At 38.1% G+C, this 14,797-nt stretch overlaps 1 protein-coding gene across 1 annotated transcript; it reads left to right on the top strand.

The window, feature by feature from the left end:
* The first annotated feature begins 6,851 nt into the window (after positions 1-6,851).
* On the top strand, positions 6,852-8,164 carry LOC116754384 (heterogeneous nuclear ribonucleoprotein A3-like). Its single transcript, XM_032632964.1, is given in 2 exon segments — positions 6,852-7,523; positions 7,526-8,164. Coding segments are annotated over 2 exon segments (1,131 nt in total). The 5' UTR covers positions 6,852-6,862; the 3' UTR covers positions 7,996-8,164.
* Positions 8,165-14,797: the final 6,633 nt, after the last annotated feature.

Here is a 14,797-nt window from a genome sequence, read left to right as displayed (position 1 = left end):
TGAATTTTGTCGAATGCTGTTTCTGCATCTATTGAGATGATCATATGGTTTTTCTCCTTCAGTTTGTGAATGTTTGATCACGTTTATTAATTTGCACATATTGAAGAATCCTTGCCTTCCTGGGATAAACCCCACTTGATCATGGTGTATGATCCTGTAAATGTGCTGTTGGATTCTGTTTGCTACTATTTTGTTGATGAATTTTGCATCTATGTTCATCAGTGATATTGGCCTGTAGTTTTCTTTCTTTGTGACATCTTTGGCTGGTTTTGGTATCAAGGTGATTGTGGCCTCGTAGAATGAGTTTGGGAGTGTTCCTCCCTGTGCTATATTTGGAAGAGTTTGAGAAGGCTATCTAAATGTTTGATACAATTTGCCTGTGAAGCCATCTGGTCCTGGTCTTTTGTTTGTTGGAAGGTTTTTAACCACAGTCTCAATTTCAGTGCTTGTAATTGGTCTGTTTATATTTTCTATTTCTTCCTGGTTCAGTCTTGGAAGGTTGTACTTTTCTAATAATTTGTCCATTTCTTCCAGGTTGTCCATTTTATTGGCAAATAGTTGCTTGTAGTAATCACTCATATCCTTTGTATTTCTGCAGTGTCAGTTGTTACTTCTCCTTTTTCATTTCTAATTCTATTGATTTGAGTCTTCTCCCTTTTTTTCTTGATGAGTCTGGCTCATGATTTATCAATTTTGTTTATCTTCTGAATGAACCATCTTCTAGTTTTATGGATCTTTGCTATTATTTCCTTCATTTCTTTTTCATTTGTTTCTGATCTGATCTTTATGATTTCTTTCCTTCTGCTAACTTTGGGATTTTTTTGTTCTTCTTTCTGTAATTGATTTACGTGTAAGGATTAGGTTGTTAGTTGAGTTGTTTCTTGTTTTTTGAGGTAGGATTATAGTGCTATAAACTTCCCTCTTAGAACTGCTTCTGCTGCATCCCATAGGTTTTGGGTCATCGGGTTTTCATTGTCATTTGTTTCTAGGTATTTTTTGATTTCTTCTTTGATTTTGTCAGTGATCTCTTATTTTTTTAGTAGAGTATTGTTTAGACTCCATGTGTTTGTATTTTTTTACAGACTTTTTCATGTGATTGATATCTAATCTCATAACGTTGTTTTTGGAAAAGATACAATTTCAATTTTCTTAAATTTACCAAGACTTATTTTATGACCCAAGATATGATTTATCCTGGAGAATCTTCCATGAGCAGTTGAGAAGAAAGTGTATTCTGTTGTTTCTGGATGGAATATCATATAAATATCAATTAAGACCACCTTGTTTCATGTATCATTTAAAGCTTGTGTTTCCTTATTTATTTTCATTTTGGATGATCTGTCCATTGGTGAAAGCAGGGTGTTAAAGTCGCCTAATATTATTGTATTACTGTTGATTTCCCCTTCTATAGCTGTTAGCATTTGCCTTATGTATTGAGGTGCTCTATGTTGGGTGCATAAATATTTACAATTTTTATATCTTCTTCCTGGATTGACCCCTTGATCATCGTGTAGTGTCCTTATTTGTCTCTTGTACTAGTCTTTATTTTGAAATCTATTTTGTCTGTTATGAGATTGCTACTTCAGCTTTCTTTTGATTTCCATTTACATGGAATATCTTTATCCATCCCCTCACTTTCAGTCTGTATGTGTCCCTAGATCTGAAGTGGGTCTCTTGTAGACAGCATATATATGGGTCTTGTTTTTGTATGCATTCAGCCAGTCTATTTTTTTTTGTCGGAGCATTTAATCCATTTACATTTAAGGTAATTTTTGATACGTATGTTACTATTTCCATTTTCTTAATTCTTTTGTGTTTGTTTTTGTAGGTCTTTTCCTTCTCCTGTGTTTCCTGCCTAGAGAAGTTTCTCTAGCATTTGTTGTAAAGGTGGTTTGGTGGTGCTGAATTCTCTTACCTCTTGCTTGTCTGTAAAGATTTTAATTTCTCTGTTGAATCTGAATGAGATCCTTCCCGGGTAGAGTAATCTTGGTTGAAGTTTTTTCCTTTTCATCCCTTTAAATATGTCCTGCCATTCCCTTCTGGCTTGCCGAATTTCTGTGGAGAAATCAGCTGTTAACCTTATGGGGATTCCCTTGTAAGTTATTTGTTGTTTTTCCCTTGCTGCTTTTAATATTTTTTCTTTGTATTTAATTTTTGATAGTTTGATTAGTTTGTGTCTTGGTGTGTTTCTCCTTGGATTTATCCTTTATGGGACTCTCTGCACTTCCTGGACTTGATTAACTATTTCCTTTTCCATATTAGGGAAGTTTTCAACTATAATCTCTTCAAATATTTTCTCAGTTCCTTTCTTTTTCACTTCTTCTCTGGGACCCCATAACCCCTATAATTCTAATGTTTATGCATTTAATGTTGTCCCCGAGGTCTCTGAGACTGTCCTCAAGTCTTTTGATTCTTTTTTCTTTGTATTGTTCTGGGGCATTTATTTCCACTATTTTATTTTCCAGGTCACTTATCCATTCTTCTGCCTCAGTTATTCTGCTATTGATTCCTTCTAGAGAATTTTTAATTACAGTTATTGTGTTATCATTGTTTGTTTGCTCTTTAGTTCTTTTAGGTCCTTGTTAAACGTTTCTTGTATTTTCTCCATTCTATTTCCAATATTTTGGATCATATTCATTGGGATTACTCTGAATTCTTTTTCAGGTAGACTGCTTATTTCTTCTTCAATTGTTTGGTCTGGTGTGTTTTTACCTTGCTCCTTCATCTGCTGTGTATTTCTCTGTCTTCTCATTTTGCTTAACTTAGTCTGTTTGGGGTCTCCTTTTTGCAGGCTGCAAGTTCATAGTTCCTGTTGTTTTTGGAGTCTGCCCCCAGTGGGTTAGGTTGGTTCAGTGGCTTGTGTATGCTTCCTGGTGGAGGGGACTAGTGCCTGTGTTCTGGTGGATGAGGCTGGATCTTTTCTTTCTGGTGGGCAGGACCGTGTCTGGTGTTGTATTTTGGGGTGTCTGTGAACTTATTATGATTTTAGGCAGCCTCTCTGTTAATGGGTGGGGTTGTGTTCTTGTCTTGCTGGTTGTTTGGTATGGGGTGTCCAGCACTGTAGTTTGTTGGTCGTTGAGTGGAGCTGGGTCTTAACATTGAGATGGAGATCTCTGGGAGAGCTTTTGCTGTTTGCTGTTACATGGAGCCAGGAGGTCTCTGGTTGTCCAATGTCCTGAATTCGGCTCTCCCACCTAAGAGGATCAGGCCTGACACCTGAGCTCAGGCTCAGGGCTGGAGCAGCAAAACACTGTAAGCCACACAGCTAGGAAGAAAAGTGAGAAAAAAAAAAAGAAATAAAAATAAAATAAAATAATGTAAATAAAGTTATTAAAATAAAAACTTTAAAAAATTAAAAATTAATTTAAAAAAAAGAAAGAAAGAAGAGAGCAACCAAACCAATAAACAAATCTACCAATGATAACAAGTGGTAAAAACTATACAAAAAACAAAAGGACAGACAGAACCCTGGGACAAATGGTAAAAGCAAAGCTATACAGACAAAATCACACAAAGAAGCATACACATACACACTCAGAAAATGAGAGAAAGGAACAAAAATATATATGTATATATATATGAAAGGAAGAGAACAACTAAATCAATAAACCAATCTATGCATGATAATAAGCTCTAAATGCTAAAGTAAGATAAACATAAAACCAGAAAGCATATCCCATGTCTACAGTTGCTCCCAAGGTCCACTGCCTCAATTTTGGGATGATTCATTCTCTATTCAGGTATTCCACAGATGCAGGGTACATCAAGTTGATTATGGAGATTAAATCCGCTGCTCCTGAGGCTGCTGGGAGAGATTTCCCTTTCTCTTCCTTGTTCGCACAGCTCCTGGGGCTCAGCTTTGGATTTCGCCCCGCCTCTGCATGTAGGTCATCTGAGGGCATCTGTTCTTCGCCCAGACAGGATGGGGTTAAAGTAGCCGCTGATTAGGGTGCTCTGGCTCCCTCAGGCCAGGGGAAGGGAGGGGTACGGTATGGGGGCGAGCGTGCAGTGGTAGAGGGCAGCGTGATGTTGCAACAATCTGAGGCATGCCCTGTGTTCTCCTGGGGAAGTTGCCCCTGGATCACAGGACCCTGGCAGTGGCAGGCTGCACAGGCTCCCAGGAGGGGAGGTGTGGATAGTGACCTGTGCTTGCACACATGCTTCTTGGTGGCTGCAGCAGCAGCCTTAATGTTTCATGCCTGTCTCTGGTGTCCATGCTGATAGCTGTGGCTCACACCCGTCTCTGGAGTTTGTTTAGGCCGTGCTCTGAATCCCCTCTCCTTGTGCACCCCGAAACAATGACCTCTTGCCTCTTTGGCAGTTCCAGACTTTTTCCTGGACTCCCTCCTGGCTAGCTGTGGCACACTTGCCCCCTTCAGGCTGTGTTCATGCAGCCAACCCCAATCCTCTCCCTGGGATCTGAGCTCCGAAGCCCGAGCCTCAGCTCCCATCCCCCACCTGCCTCGGCGGGTGCGCAGACAAGTCTCTCAGGCTGGTGAGTGCTGGTCGGCACCAATCCTCTGTGCAGGAATCTCTCCACTTTGCCCTCTGCAACCCCGCTGCTGCGCTCTCCTTCATGGCTTCGATGCTTCCCCCTCCCCACCCCCCATCTCCACCAGTGAAGGCGCTTCCTAGTGTGTGGAAACATTTCCTCCTTCACAGCTCTCTCCCAGTGGTGCGGGTCCCGTCCCTATTCTTTTGTCTCTGTTTCTTCTTTTGCCCTACCCAGGTACATGGGGAGTTTCTTGCCTTTTGGGAAGTCTGAGATCTTCTTCCAGCGTTCAGTAGGTATTCTATAGGAGTTGTTCCACATGCAGATGTATTTTTGATGTATTTGTGGGGAGAAAGGTGATCTCCATGTCTTACTCCTCTGCCATCTTGAATGTCCTCCCCAAAAAGGATGATTATTAATGCACGTAGCTTTGTAGGTCTTTATTTTATTTTTTTTTTGTGGTACGTGGGCCTCTCACTGTTGTGGCCTCTCCTGTTGCGGAGCACAGGCTCCGGACACACAGGCTCAGCGGCCATGGCTCATGGGCCCAGCCGCTCCACGGCATGTGGGATCTTCCCGGACCGGGGCACGAACCCGTGTCCCCTGCATCGGCAGGCGGACTCTCAACCACTGCGCCACCAGGGAAGCCCTGTAGGTCTTAAAGTTGGGAATTCAAAGGGGTTCCCCTCTTATCATTTTTATGATGAAAAACCATGAATGACTCAAGTTGAGATTTCGGGACAGAGGGGGACTTTTGTGAAAATGAGAGAGAGAATTGAGAAGAACTCTTAGTATTTCCAGGGAGTATAGGAGGATCCAGTTGGTCTTGGTGAGCACAAATTTATAGTTGGATCAGTCTAACTAGTTGTAGGTACTTATAAGGTAAAGAGGCAGAGAAGGCAGACATTTCTGATTATTCAAAGTAAGGTTCTGTTTGATGTAGGAAAGGATAGGAAAATGAAGAAAGGACTGAGAATAATGACCAAAGGGGCAAAATCATTAGGATTAGGATTACTAAGGATCAAAACAATGGGATCAATAGTAATTAGGATAAAAATAGATTAAAATAAGAAGGTCTGTATCCTCGGCATCCTGATGAGGTTGGTATAGCAGGGCATGATTAAATGAATCAGCTTGGAGGATAGGAGGCTGTTTTCAGAAAGTGAGATGAATGAATCCATTATTTCAGAGGAGAAACTGAGTCAGGTGATGAAAATATGCATGTATGTTTATGAAATGTGGGGTGAAGTGATGTTGAGGTCACTGAAGTGAGATAGTGAAATAACTGATTTGATAGGTTGGTGAACTGATCATACAAATGAACATGAAAAGCATTCAGGTTGATTGTAGGCCCTGTAAGAGAAGATGAAGTTCAAGTGGTTGTATCACCAAATGTCATGCTCCTTAAATGATTAATGACCTATTAATGACAGGAGAGAAGAAGATAGACCTGGGATCCAGATTCTGAGGCATATATGAATGAATAAATAAACATGCTACTCATGAGAGCACTCAGTAAGAGATGTTACTATTCAGGAGTATATTAGTCAGAATAGGCTAGCATATGCTGCTGAAATAAACAGCATCTAGTTCCCAGGGGTTTACATAACAAATTTTTATTACATAAACGTCACTGTAGGGTGGAGAGACTCTCTAGGACAGCTTTCCTTTATGGTTGGCTCAGTATTCCTGCATGTTTCATATTATGTCACCTGCATAGCAAGGTAAGTTTTCCACAAGTAAATGAAAATAGCATAGAAATTCACATACTGGCTTTTAAATACTTCTCCAAAGTGATGCAATGTCCCTTCCACTCACATTTCATTGGGCCATGAAAGGTAGATGGTCATACCTAACTTCAAGGGGGTAGCAAGACATATATATTCAGGAAAGCAAAGAAAATAAGAAATGTTCTCCATTATATAATTTGACCTCCTTTATTGTAGATTAATTGACCATAGGTGTGTGGGTTTATTTCTGGGCTTTCTATTCTATTCCATTGAACCATATTTCTGTTTCTGTGCCAGTACCATAGTGTTTTGATTACTGTAGCTTTGTAGTATAGTCTGAAGTCCGGGAGCTGATTCTTCTGGCTCTGTTTTTCTTTCTCAAGATTGCTTTGGCTATTTGGGATCTTTTGTGTTCCCATACAAATTAAAAAAAAATTTTTGTTCTAGTTCATTGGTAATTTGATAGGGATTGTGTTGAATCTGTAGATTGCCTTGGGTAATATAGTCATTTTGACAATATTGATTCTTTGAATCCAAAACACATTATATCTTATAAGTGGTACCGGGAAAACTGGACAGTTACATGTAAAAGAATGAAATTAGCACTTTCGGAGTTGGAAGAGGCGAGTCTGGTCTCAAAATGGAGGTAAAACCGCCACCCGGCCGCCCCCAGGCCGACTCTGGCTGTCACTGCCACCACTGGGGGGAGGAGGGCCATGATCCAAAGGAACCAGAACAGTTGAGAAAACTGTTTATTGGTGGTCTGAGCTTTGAAACTACAGATGATAGCTTAAGAGAATATTTTGAGAAATGGGGCACACTTACAGATTGTGTGGTGATGAGAGACCCCCAAACAAAACGTTCCAGGGGCTTTGGTTTTGTTACTTATGCTTGTGTTGAAGAGGTGGATGCAGCAATGTGTGCTCAACCACACAAGGTTGATGAGCATGTAGTGGAACCAAAGAGAGCTGTTTCTAGAGATGATTCTATAAAGCCTGGTGCCCATCTAACAGTGAAGAAAATTTTTGTTGGTGGTATTAAAGAAGATACAGAAGAATATAATTTGAGAGACTACTTTGAAAAGTATGGCAAGATTGAAACCATAGTTATGGAAGACAGGCAGAGTGGAAAAAAGAGAGGATTTGCTTTTGTAACTTTTGATGATCATGATACAGTTGATAAAATTGTTATTCAGAAATACCACACTATAAATGGGCATAATTGTGAAGTGAAAAAGGCCATTTCTAAACAAGAAATGCAATCTGCTGCATCACAAAGAGGTCGTGGAGGTGTTTCTGGCAACCTATGGGTCGTGGAGGAAACTTTGGAGGTGGTGGAGGTAACTTTGGCCGTGGTGGAAACTTTGGTGGAAGAGGAAGCTATGGTCATGGAGGTGGTGGCAGCAGAGGTAGTTATGGAGGAGGTGATGGCAGATATAATGGATTTGGAGGTGATGGTGGTAACTATGGTGGTGGTCCTGGTTATAGTAGTAGAGGAGGCTATGGTGGTGGTGGACCAGGATATGGAAACGAAGGTGGTGGATATGGTGGCGGTGGTGGAGGATATGATGGTTACAATGAAGGAGGAAATTTTGGAGGTAACTGTGGTGGTGGTAGGAGCTATAATGATTTTGGAAATTATAGTGGACAACAGCAATCAAATTACGGACCCATGAAGGGAGGCAGTTTTGGTGGAAGAAGCTCGGCAAGTCCCTATGGTGGTGGTTATGGATCTGGTGGTGGAAGTGGTGGATGTGGTAGCAGAAGGTTCTAAAAACTCAGAAGAAAAGGGCTACAGTTCTTAGCAGGAGAGAGAGTGAGGAGTTGTCAGGAAAGCTGCAGGTTACTTTGAGACAGTCGTCCCAAATGCATTATAGGAACTGTAAAAATCTGCCACAGAAGGAACGATGATCCATAGTCAGAAAAGATACTGCAGCTTAAATAGGAAACCCTTCTTCTTCAGGACTGTCATAGCCACAGTTTGCAAAAAGTACAACTATTGATTAATGCAATGTAGTGTCAATTAGATGTACATTCCTGAGGTATTTTATCTGTTATAGCTTTGTCTTTTTCTTTTTCTTTTCATTACATCAGGTATATTGCCCTGTAAATTGTGGTAGTGGTACCAGGAATAAAAAATAAAGGAATTTTTAACTTTTCAATATTTGTGTAGTTCAGTTTTTCTACATTTTAGTACAGAAACTTTAACAAAATGCAGTTTTGAAGGTGTTTCCTTGTGAGTTAACAAGTAAAGAAGATCATTGTTAATTACTATTTTGTATGAATTTTGCTAAAGTTAACTGTAAAGAAACACCTGCTGACTTGCAGTTTAAGGAGATCTATTCTCCCCATTTCCAAACCATGAAATGAATGGGCTCTGACATGTGGAGAGAATAGATATTTGTATGTTTGCAATGTGTGTTTTAGATAATAGAATTTGGTATTTAAATTAGCATATTTGCAAATTTAATAGCATTAATATTTACTTCAAATGAAAAATCTCAAAATTCCTATTTTGTTTTTGTGCATTTTCTTTCAAAATGTAATCATATGATTTTAGTGTATTAGCTTTGCTGAGAGTCCTAGCTGTGTTTAGAACATCTCCATTCTACATTCACCTTGGTCACATGTGAACTGCTGCCATAGTTTTATTTGGGTGTAAAGAATGTCTCCTGCCCTCTGTTTAAATTCTGGAAAGGGATAGTGAATGTTTTCCATTTCCTCCTACCTTAAGAAACATTCGTAAAATCTTCAAAATACAGGACCACTAAGCCTGCTCTATCTGAGCGAATTAGTGGCTACCTTTTTTTTTTCCCCTTTTAAAGCACAAGAGGCCCATAAATCTTCAGTTATTTTCCTTGGTTTAATATATATTTTGTTGATACAAGCTCTCAGAGCAAGAGAATAAAAATCATGCATTGTTGAACCGTTAACTGGCTGGCATGCTTTCCTGTTTGTACCCTCTGCATTTTACTGGATGAAACCAAGGGTAGTCTAGATATAATCATCCCAAGTGATTACTGCAGTAGAAGTGTAGCACAGTTGCTTAGTACAAACAAGCTTTTCACTTCCTCAAGACCCGAATCCAAATTTGGATAGTCAGAGTTTGTAAAAATCCCAAAGAACACACTGTTATTTCCATGTGTATGCTTGAACCTAAATCATGTTGGTATGAGTTTACAATTTGTTTGGAAGACCCTGGTTGAGAAGAGTCTTAGATAACAAGGTCATGTATATATATATAAACCAATGTCTACTGTTTTGTGCCAGCTAGTGCTTAAAATTTAATTCGAGCCCTAAGTATGTGCCCTGCTGTTATTATTTCTTTGGTAGTTGAACGTTAAATTTGAGATTCTTATTTTTGTTTTAAGAAGTACTAAGCAAAACAAGCAATAAAAGGGGGGATGGGGCGTGCTAGTGTTTGAATATGCTCTCGTTGCTCTAATTCTGTGCCTCTGTGCATTAATATTTGGATGCATGCAATGCCAGCATGGAAATCGGTCTTCATAAACACTGCAGTTTTCCAGAAAACACTCACAAACCAATAAATGTAACAGACAACATTCCATTTGTTAATGGACATATGTGAATAAGCAGTGTAGAAAATAGGCTAGTTATTAGAAAATGGTTAAGTCTTTAACAACTTAAAGTGTTGGTTATATAAAGGGACACTGTCAATGTTCATAACTTAAACCTGGGTACCTGGTCAAAATAATGCTTGGGAAACATTTTATTAAAATTAAGCTAAATTGTCTCAAGTTCTTTTATTCATATAATAAAGGTTGAAGGAATGGGGGAGATTAACATTTCCTGTTTCTATGTTTGTGAAATTGTTTGACACAACCTTGACAGTATCCTTTAATGGCATATGAGGTTAATTTGTACTGTTAACAAACTTTCTATGTTCTGGAACTAGTTTAATAGTGAAAATATTGTCAGTAAGTTGATGTTTGCAACCTATAAGCAGGTGAAATCTGTGTATGTGACCTGTTTATAAGTTGTATTAGCTTAGTTCTTGTGAACAGTGTGGAAAAGTTAAGCCATGAGGAGAGTGATTTAACCAGCTTTAAAGGACTTAAGATGTGCTTTTTAAGCACAGTGTGGGTCAAAGGAGACTCACTAAGACAGGACTTCAGCAGCTTTTTGAGTATGGGCAAGTCAGCATAAATAAAGAATGACAAGGCAGCAGCAAGAGCTTCAACTACAGAGAAGTGAAGGCATGACATACTATGGTGATAGTGAGCAACTTTCCAAAAGCTAGTTAAATCTACTTATTACAACTGAAATATCAAAGAAATTCTAGCAGGAAGGAGCTCTTCACCTTTTGGAACACCAATGAGAGATAGTTGGCCACAGTCACTAGGTCTAGCATTTAGACCTGCAAGGAAGGGCAATAAGCATTAGGTAAGGCTTGAATTTGAATTTTGCACTAATTAAAGAGTAATTTTTTGCAAAGCAAAAAAAAAAAAAAAGAAAGAAATTAACACTTTCTCTAATACCATACACAAAAATAAACTCAAAATGGATTAAAGACCTAAATATAAAACCAGATGCCATAAAACACCTATAGGAAAACATAAGCAAAACACTCTTTGACATAAATAACATAAATATCTTTCTGGATCCATTTCCTAAAGTAATGGAAATAAAAACAAAAATAACAAATGGGACATAATTAAACAAAAGTTTTTGCACAGCAAAGGAAAGCATAAACAAACAAAACTACAACCTATAGAATGGGAGAAGATATTTGCAAATGGTGTGACTGACAAGGGATTAATCTCCAAAATGTACAAACAGCTCAACAGCTCAATATAAAAAAACCCAAACCACCCAGTCAAAAAATGGGCAGAAGATCTAAACAGACATTTCTCCAAAGAAGACATACAGATAGCCAAAAGGCAGATGGAAAGATGCTCAACGTTGCTAATTACTAGAGAAATGCAAATCAAAACTACAAGATATCACCTCACACCAGTCAGAATGGTGATGACCAAAAGATCTACAAACAATAAATGCTGGAGAGGGTGTGGAAAAAATGGAACCCTCCTACACTGTTGGTGGGAATGTAAATTGGTACAGCCACTATGGAGAACAGTATGGAGGTTCCTTAAAAAACTAAAAATAGAGTTACCATATGATCCAGCAATCCCACTCCTGGGCATGTATCTAGAGAAAAACATAGTTGGAAAGGATACATGCACCCCAATGTTCGTTGCAGCACTATTTACAAGAGTCAAGACATGGAAGCAACCTAAATGTCCATTGACAGAGAAAGGGATAAAGTAGATGTGGTATATATGTACAGTGGGATATTACTCAGCCATAAAAAAGAATGAAATAATGCCATATACAGTAACGTGGATGGACCTAGAGATTATCATACTAAGTGAAGTAAGTCAGACAGAGAAAGACAAATATATGATATCGTTTATATGTGGAATCTAAAAATGTGATACAAATGAACTTACATATAAAACAGAAATAGGCCCACAGACATAGAAAACAAACTTATAGTTACCAAAGGGCAAAGGTTGTGGGAGGGAGGGATAAATTAGGAGTCCGGGATTAGCATCCACACACTACTATATATAAAATAGATAACAAACTAGGACCTACTGTATAGCACAGGGAACTCTATTCAATGTTTTGTAACAACCTATAAGGGAAAAGAATTGAAAATCACTGAATCACTCTGCTGTATAACTGAAACTAACACAATGCTGTAAATCAACTAAACTTCAATTAAAAAAAAGAAATGTTGATGAGCATTAATAATGCCTATGTCAAGTGGTGTACAAAAATTTAAATTAAAACATGTAATAAAAGGAAATTTTACTAAAAGGGTGAAAGATTTTGGAAAGTTTGTTAATCACGGAATGCAAGTTCCAGGGTACACAGTAGATGGGATTGAAAAGGAGTAGTGAAAGAGTGTGTTATAGAAAATAAGTGCCTGTCAGATTTAGAATGGTGCATGGGGAATATAAGTAGATGGAAGGCCTTATTTTAGAATGTTGGCTTAGAAATATAGGAATTATATGCAAGAAAGGATCAACTAGTCATTAGTTTGCCAAAGATCAAATATCCTGGCTTCTCAAATTTGTGCACGACGTTGGTATCAGTAGCTTCAAGGGATGGACAGATCCACTGCAAATGTTGTAATGCATAGGGGTTGGGTGGGACGTTTTCAGTGTGGTTCACAGTAATTATACAACTGATAGCTCAGCAGTGTTTTGTTCTCATAATCTTTTCCATATCTTTATTTGTACTCTGTATTTCTAATTCACATCTGCATATATATTTTAAAACATACTAGCATTCGCTCATTTTAACTTTACTACTTTCAAATTCAATCTTTTACTTTCATCATTTTTATTCCTACCTTAATTTTTCTCTATCATTCTCTATTTTGATCTTTACTTTATTGAGTTTCCTAGTATCACTTAGTCCTGCTTCCTAGAAGAACTTATTTTCTCCCCTTTTCAATGACCCTGGAGAAATTCCCTTTCACAAACCCATGAAGAATGAAGTATTCTGGCTAATCTCACTTTCAGGGGATATACAGACATATGAAAATAAAGAAATTGAATCATGAAGATGGCTAAATACTAAAGAATTAGAATATAATTCTTTTAAATCAATCTAGCCTCAGAGGTAAGACTTTTGGTTTGAAAATACATTTCATGAGAAGTTTAGACTTTAAGAAAAGTAATATGAGAAAAGAACAGTTTTATGGGTGATATGATCATGATACTGTCATCTAAGTCCTTGAGAGCCAGCACTGCCCTACAATTCCGAAGATAATTGTATGTGGCCTACCCCACATTTAATTTAGTAGTTTAGAATTTCTAAAGTGATTTTCAACTGTGACAGTGTGCCATTTTGAGACCGTCACATTGTTAAATGTTAAAATATAGACTATGTGGAAATCAAATGGCTTCTAAACTATGCATTTTCAGTAAGCCTTGATAAAAAATAACTTCATTGTTTTAAAATCCATTAGAATAATGGATGTAAATGACTTGTGACATTAATTTTTTTCTATATCCACTTTAGTCCACAACTCTATAACCCATATCAGTCACCCTAAAGTTTCAACATATTAAAAAGACTTGCTGGCTGGGGACAACATTATGGCTAGCAGTGAACAATGAAGTTGAGAAGGATGTAAGGCAGAGTAGTAGATTAGTAAAGTATCTAACAGAAGTATGGAGCTACCTAAGAGACTGAAGTCTGTGAATTCAGAAAGTTACCAAAATTACAGGAGAAAAGACTGTGGAAATCAATTGAAGAGGCAGAAATAGTTCAGTTGTTTTTTAGATTTGAAACCAACTCAATGTGACTGCCTAATGGAAACAATTAGAATTGACATTTGGTGTCTTGCCTTCTGATACCACATCAACCTGGTGAGAGGCTCTTGAAAAACGGTTAGATAGCATATAATATATAAACTTTCACCTAAGTATTTAGGAGCTAGGGTACCTAGAATTCAGTTCTAGCTCTGCCACTGCCCAGTGAGGGGACCTACTAGCTCTTCATATATCTCACCAGGGAACTGTGTGGTAATAGCTACAGCCTTTCCATCAATACTCTTTGTGCTTTTACTCCATGTAAAACATACATGGAGTTGGCATTTCTGCTGGTCAGAGTGATTTGAAAACATTTCTGATCATTTTTCTTTCCCATTTCTTCTTTCGTACTTTACTCTTCTTTGTCCTTTTATTCTCTTTCTCCTTTTCTTATACAAATGTTTATTGAACAAGTACTCTGTGTTGGACATTGTGCTCGCCTATGAATACTCCATTTATTTCTAAAGAAACAAAATATATCATCGAACACATGACACCAGTCACTTTTAGTTAAAAGGACTTTTTAAGGTAGATGGTACTCCATTTCCCTCTCTTTTCTCTTTCTTTCTCTCTCTCTCTGTCACACACACACACAGAGAAACAATTAAAGGCAGAGCTATGCCATTTCTCCCATGTAATCCTGCATGATTTATAGGAATATATTATAATGAGAGATTGTTGCTCAGTCTGCAAGGTAGGGGAATTTATGTAGGATTGGCTTCATATTTTGTACTTCAAAAAATGAGAAAGGATATCATTAATCATCCTATCTTCATCTGAATAGTCATTAAAGATGCTATCTGAGGTGCCTGCCACAATTCCTAGGTGCACAGTGGGCCCAGTGACTGTACTTAAACAGAATTACTCCATGGCTTGTATCTATACACATGCTGCTCTGACAGCCGCTGCAATACCCTGTTCACATATGTGGTGATTCATCATTATTTTTGATGCCATGGGGCTTGGCTATGATGTGCATCCCATTTGTCCTGGTAAGCCTGTTTATGCATCATAATCTTGTCCTTCTACATTAGGTTCATTATGACCTGCAGGAGTTCTAGAAGCTTCATGTGTTATTTATGGTTGATCCAGATCGCCTAAATAAGAAGCAATGTTTAGTCTGGGATGCATTTATGCTCCCTGATTTGCATCATTTTTTAACAATTTTTTTATCATGATACTACAGGAAACTGTTTTGCCCCAGAAGCAGAATTTAGGGAGTGTTTC

The sequence above is a fragment of the Phocoena sinus genome, chromosome 5 (genome assembly GCF_008692025.1).
Source record: "Phocoena sinus isolate mPhoSin1 chromosome 5, mPhoSin1.pri, whole genome shotgun sequence".
Classification (NCBI taxonomy): domain Eukaryota; kingdom Metazoa; phylum Chordata; class Mammalia; order Artiodactyla; family Phocoenidae; genus Phocoena; species Phocoena sinus.
Note: the sequence above shows the minus strand (reverse complement) of the source record. Positions and strands in the feature narration are given on the sequence as shown.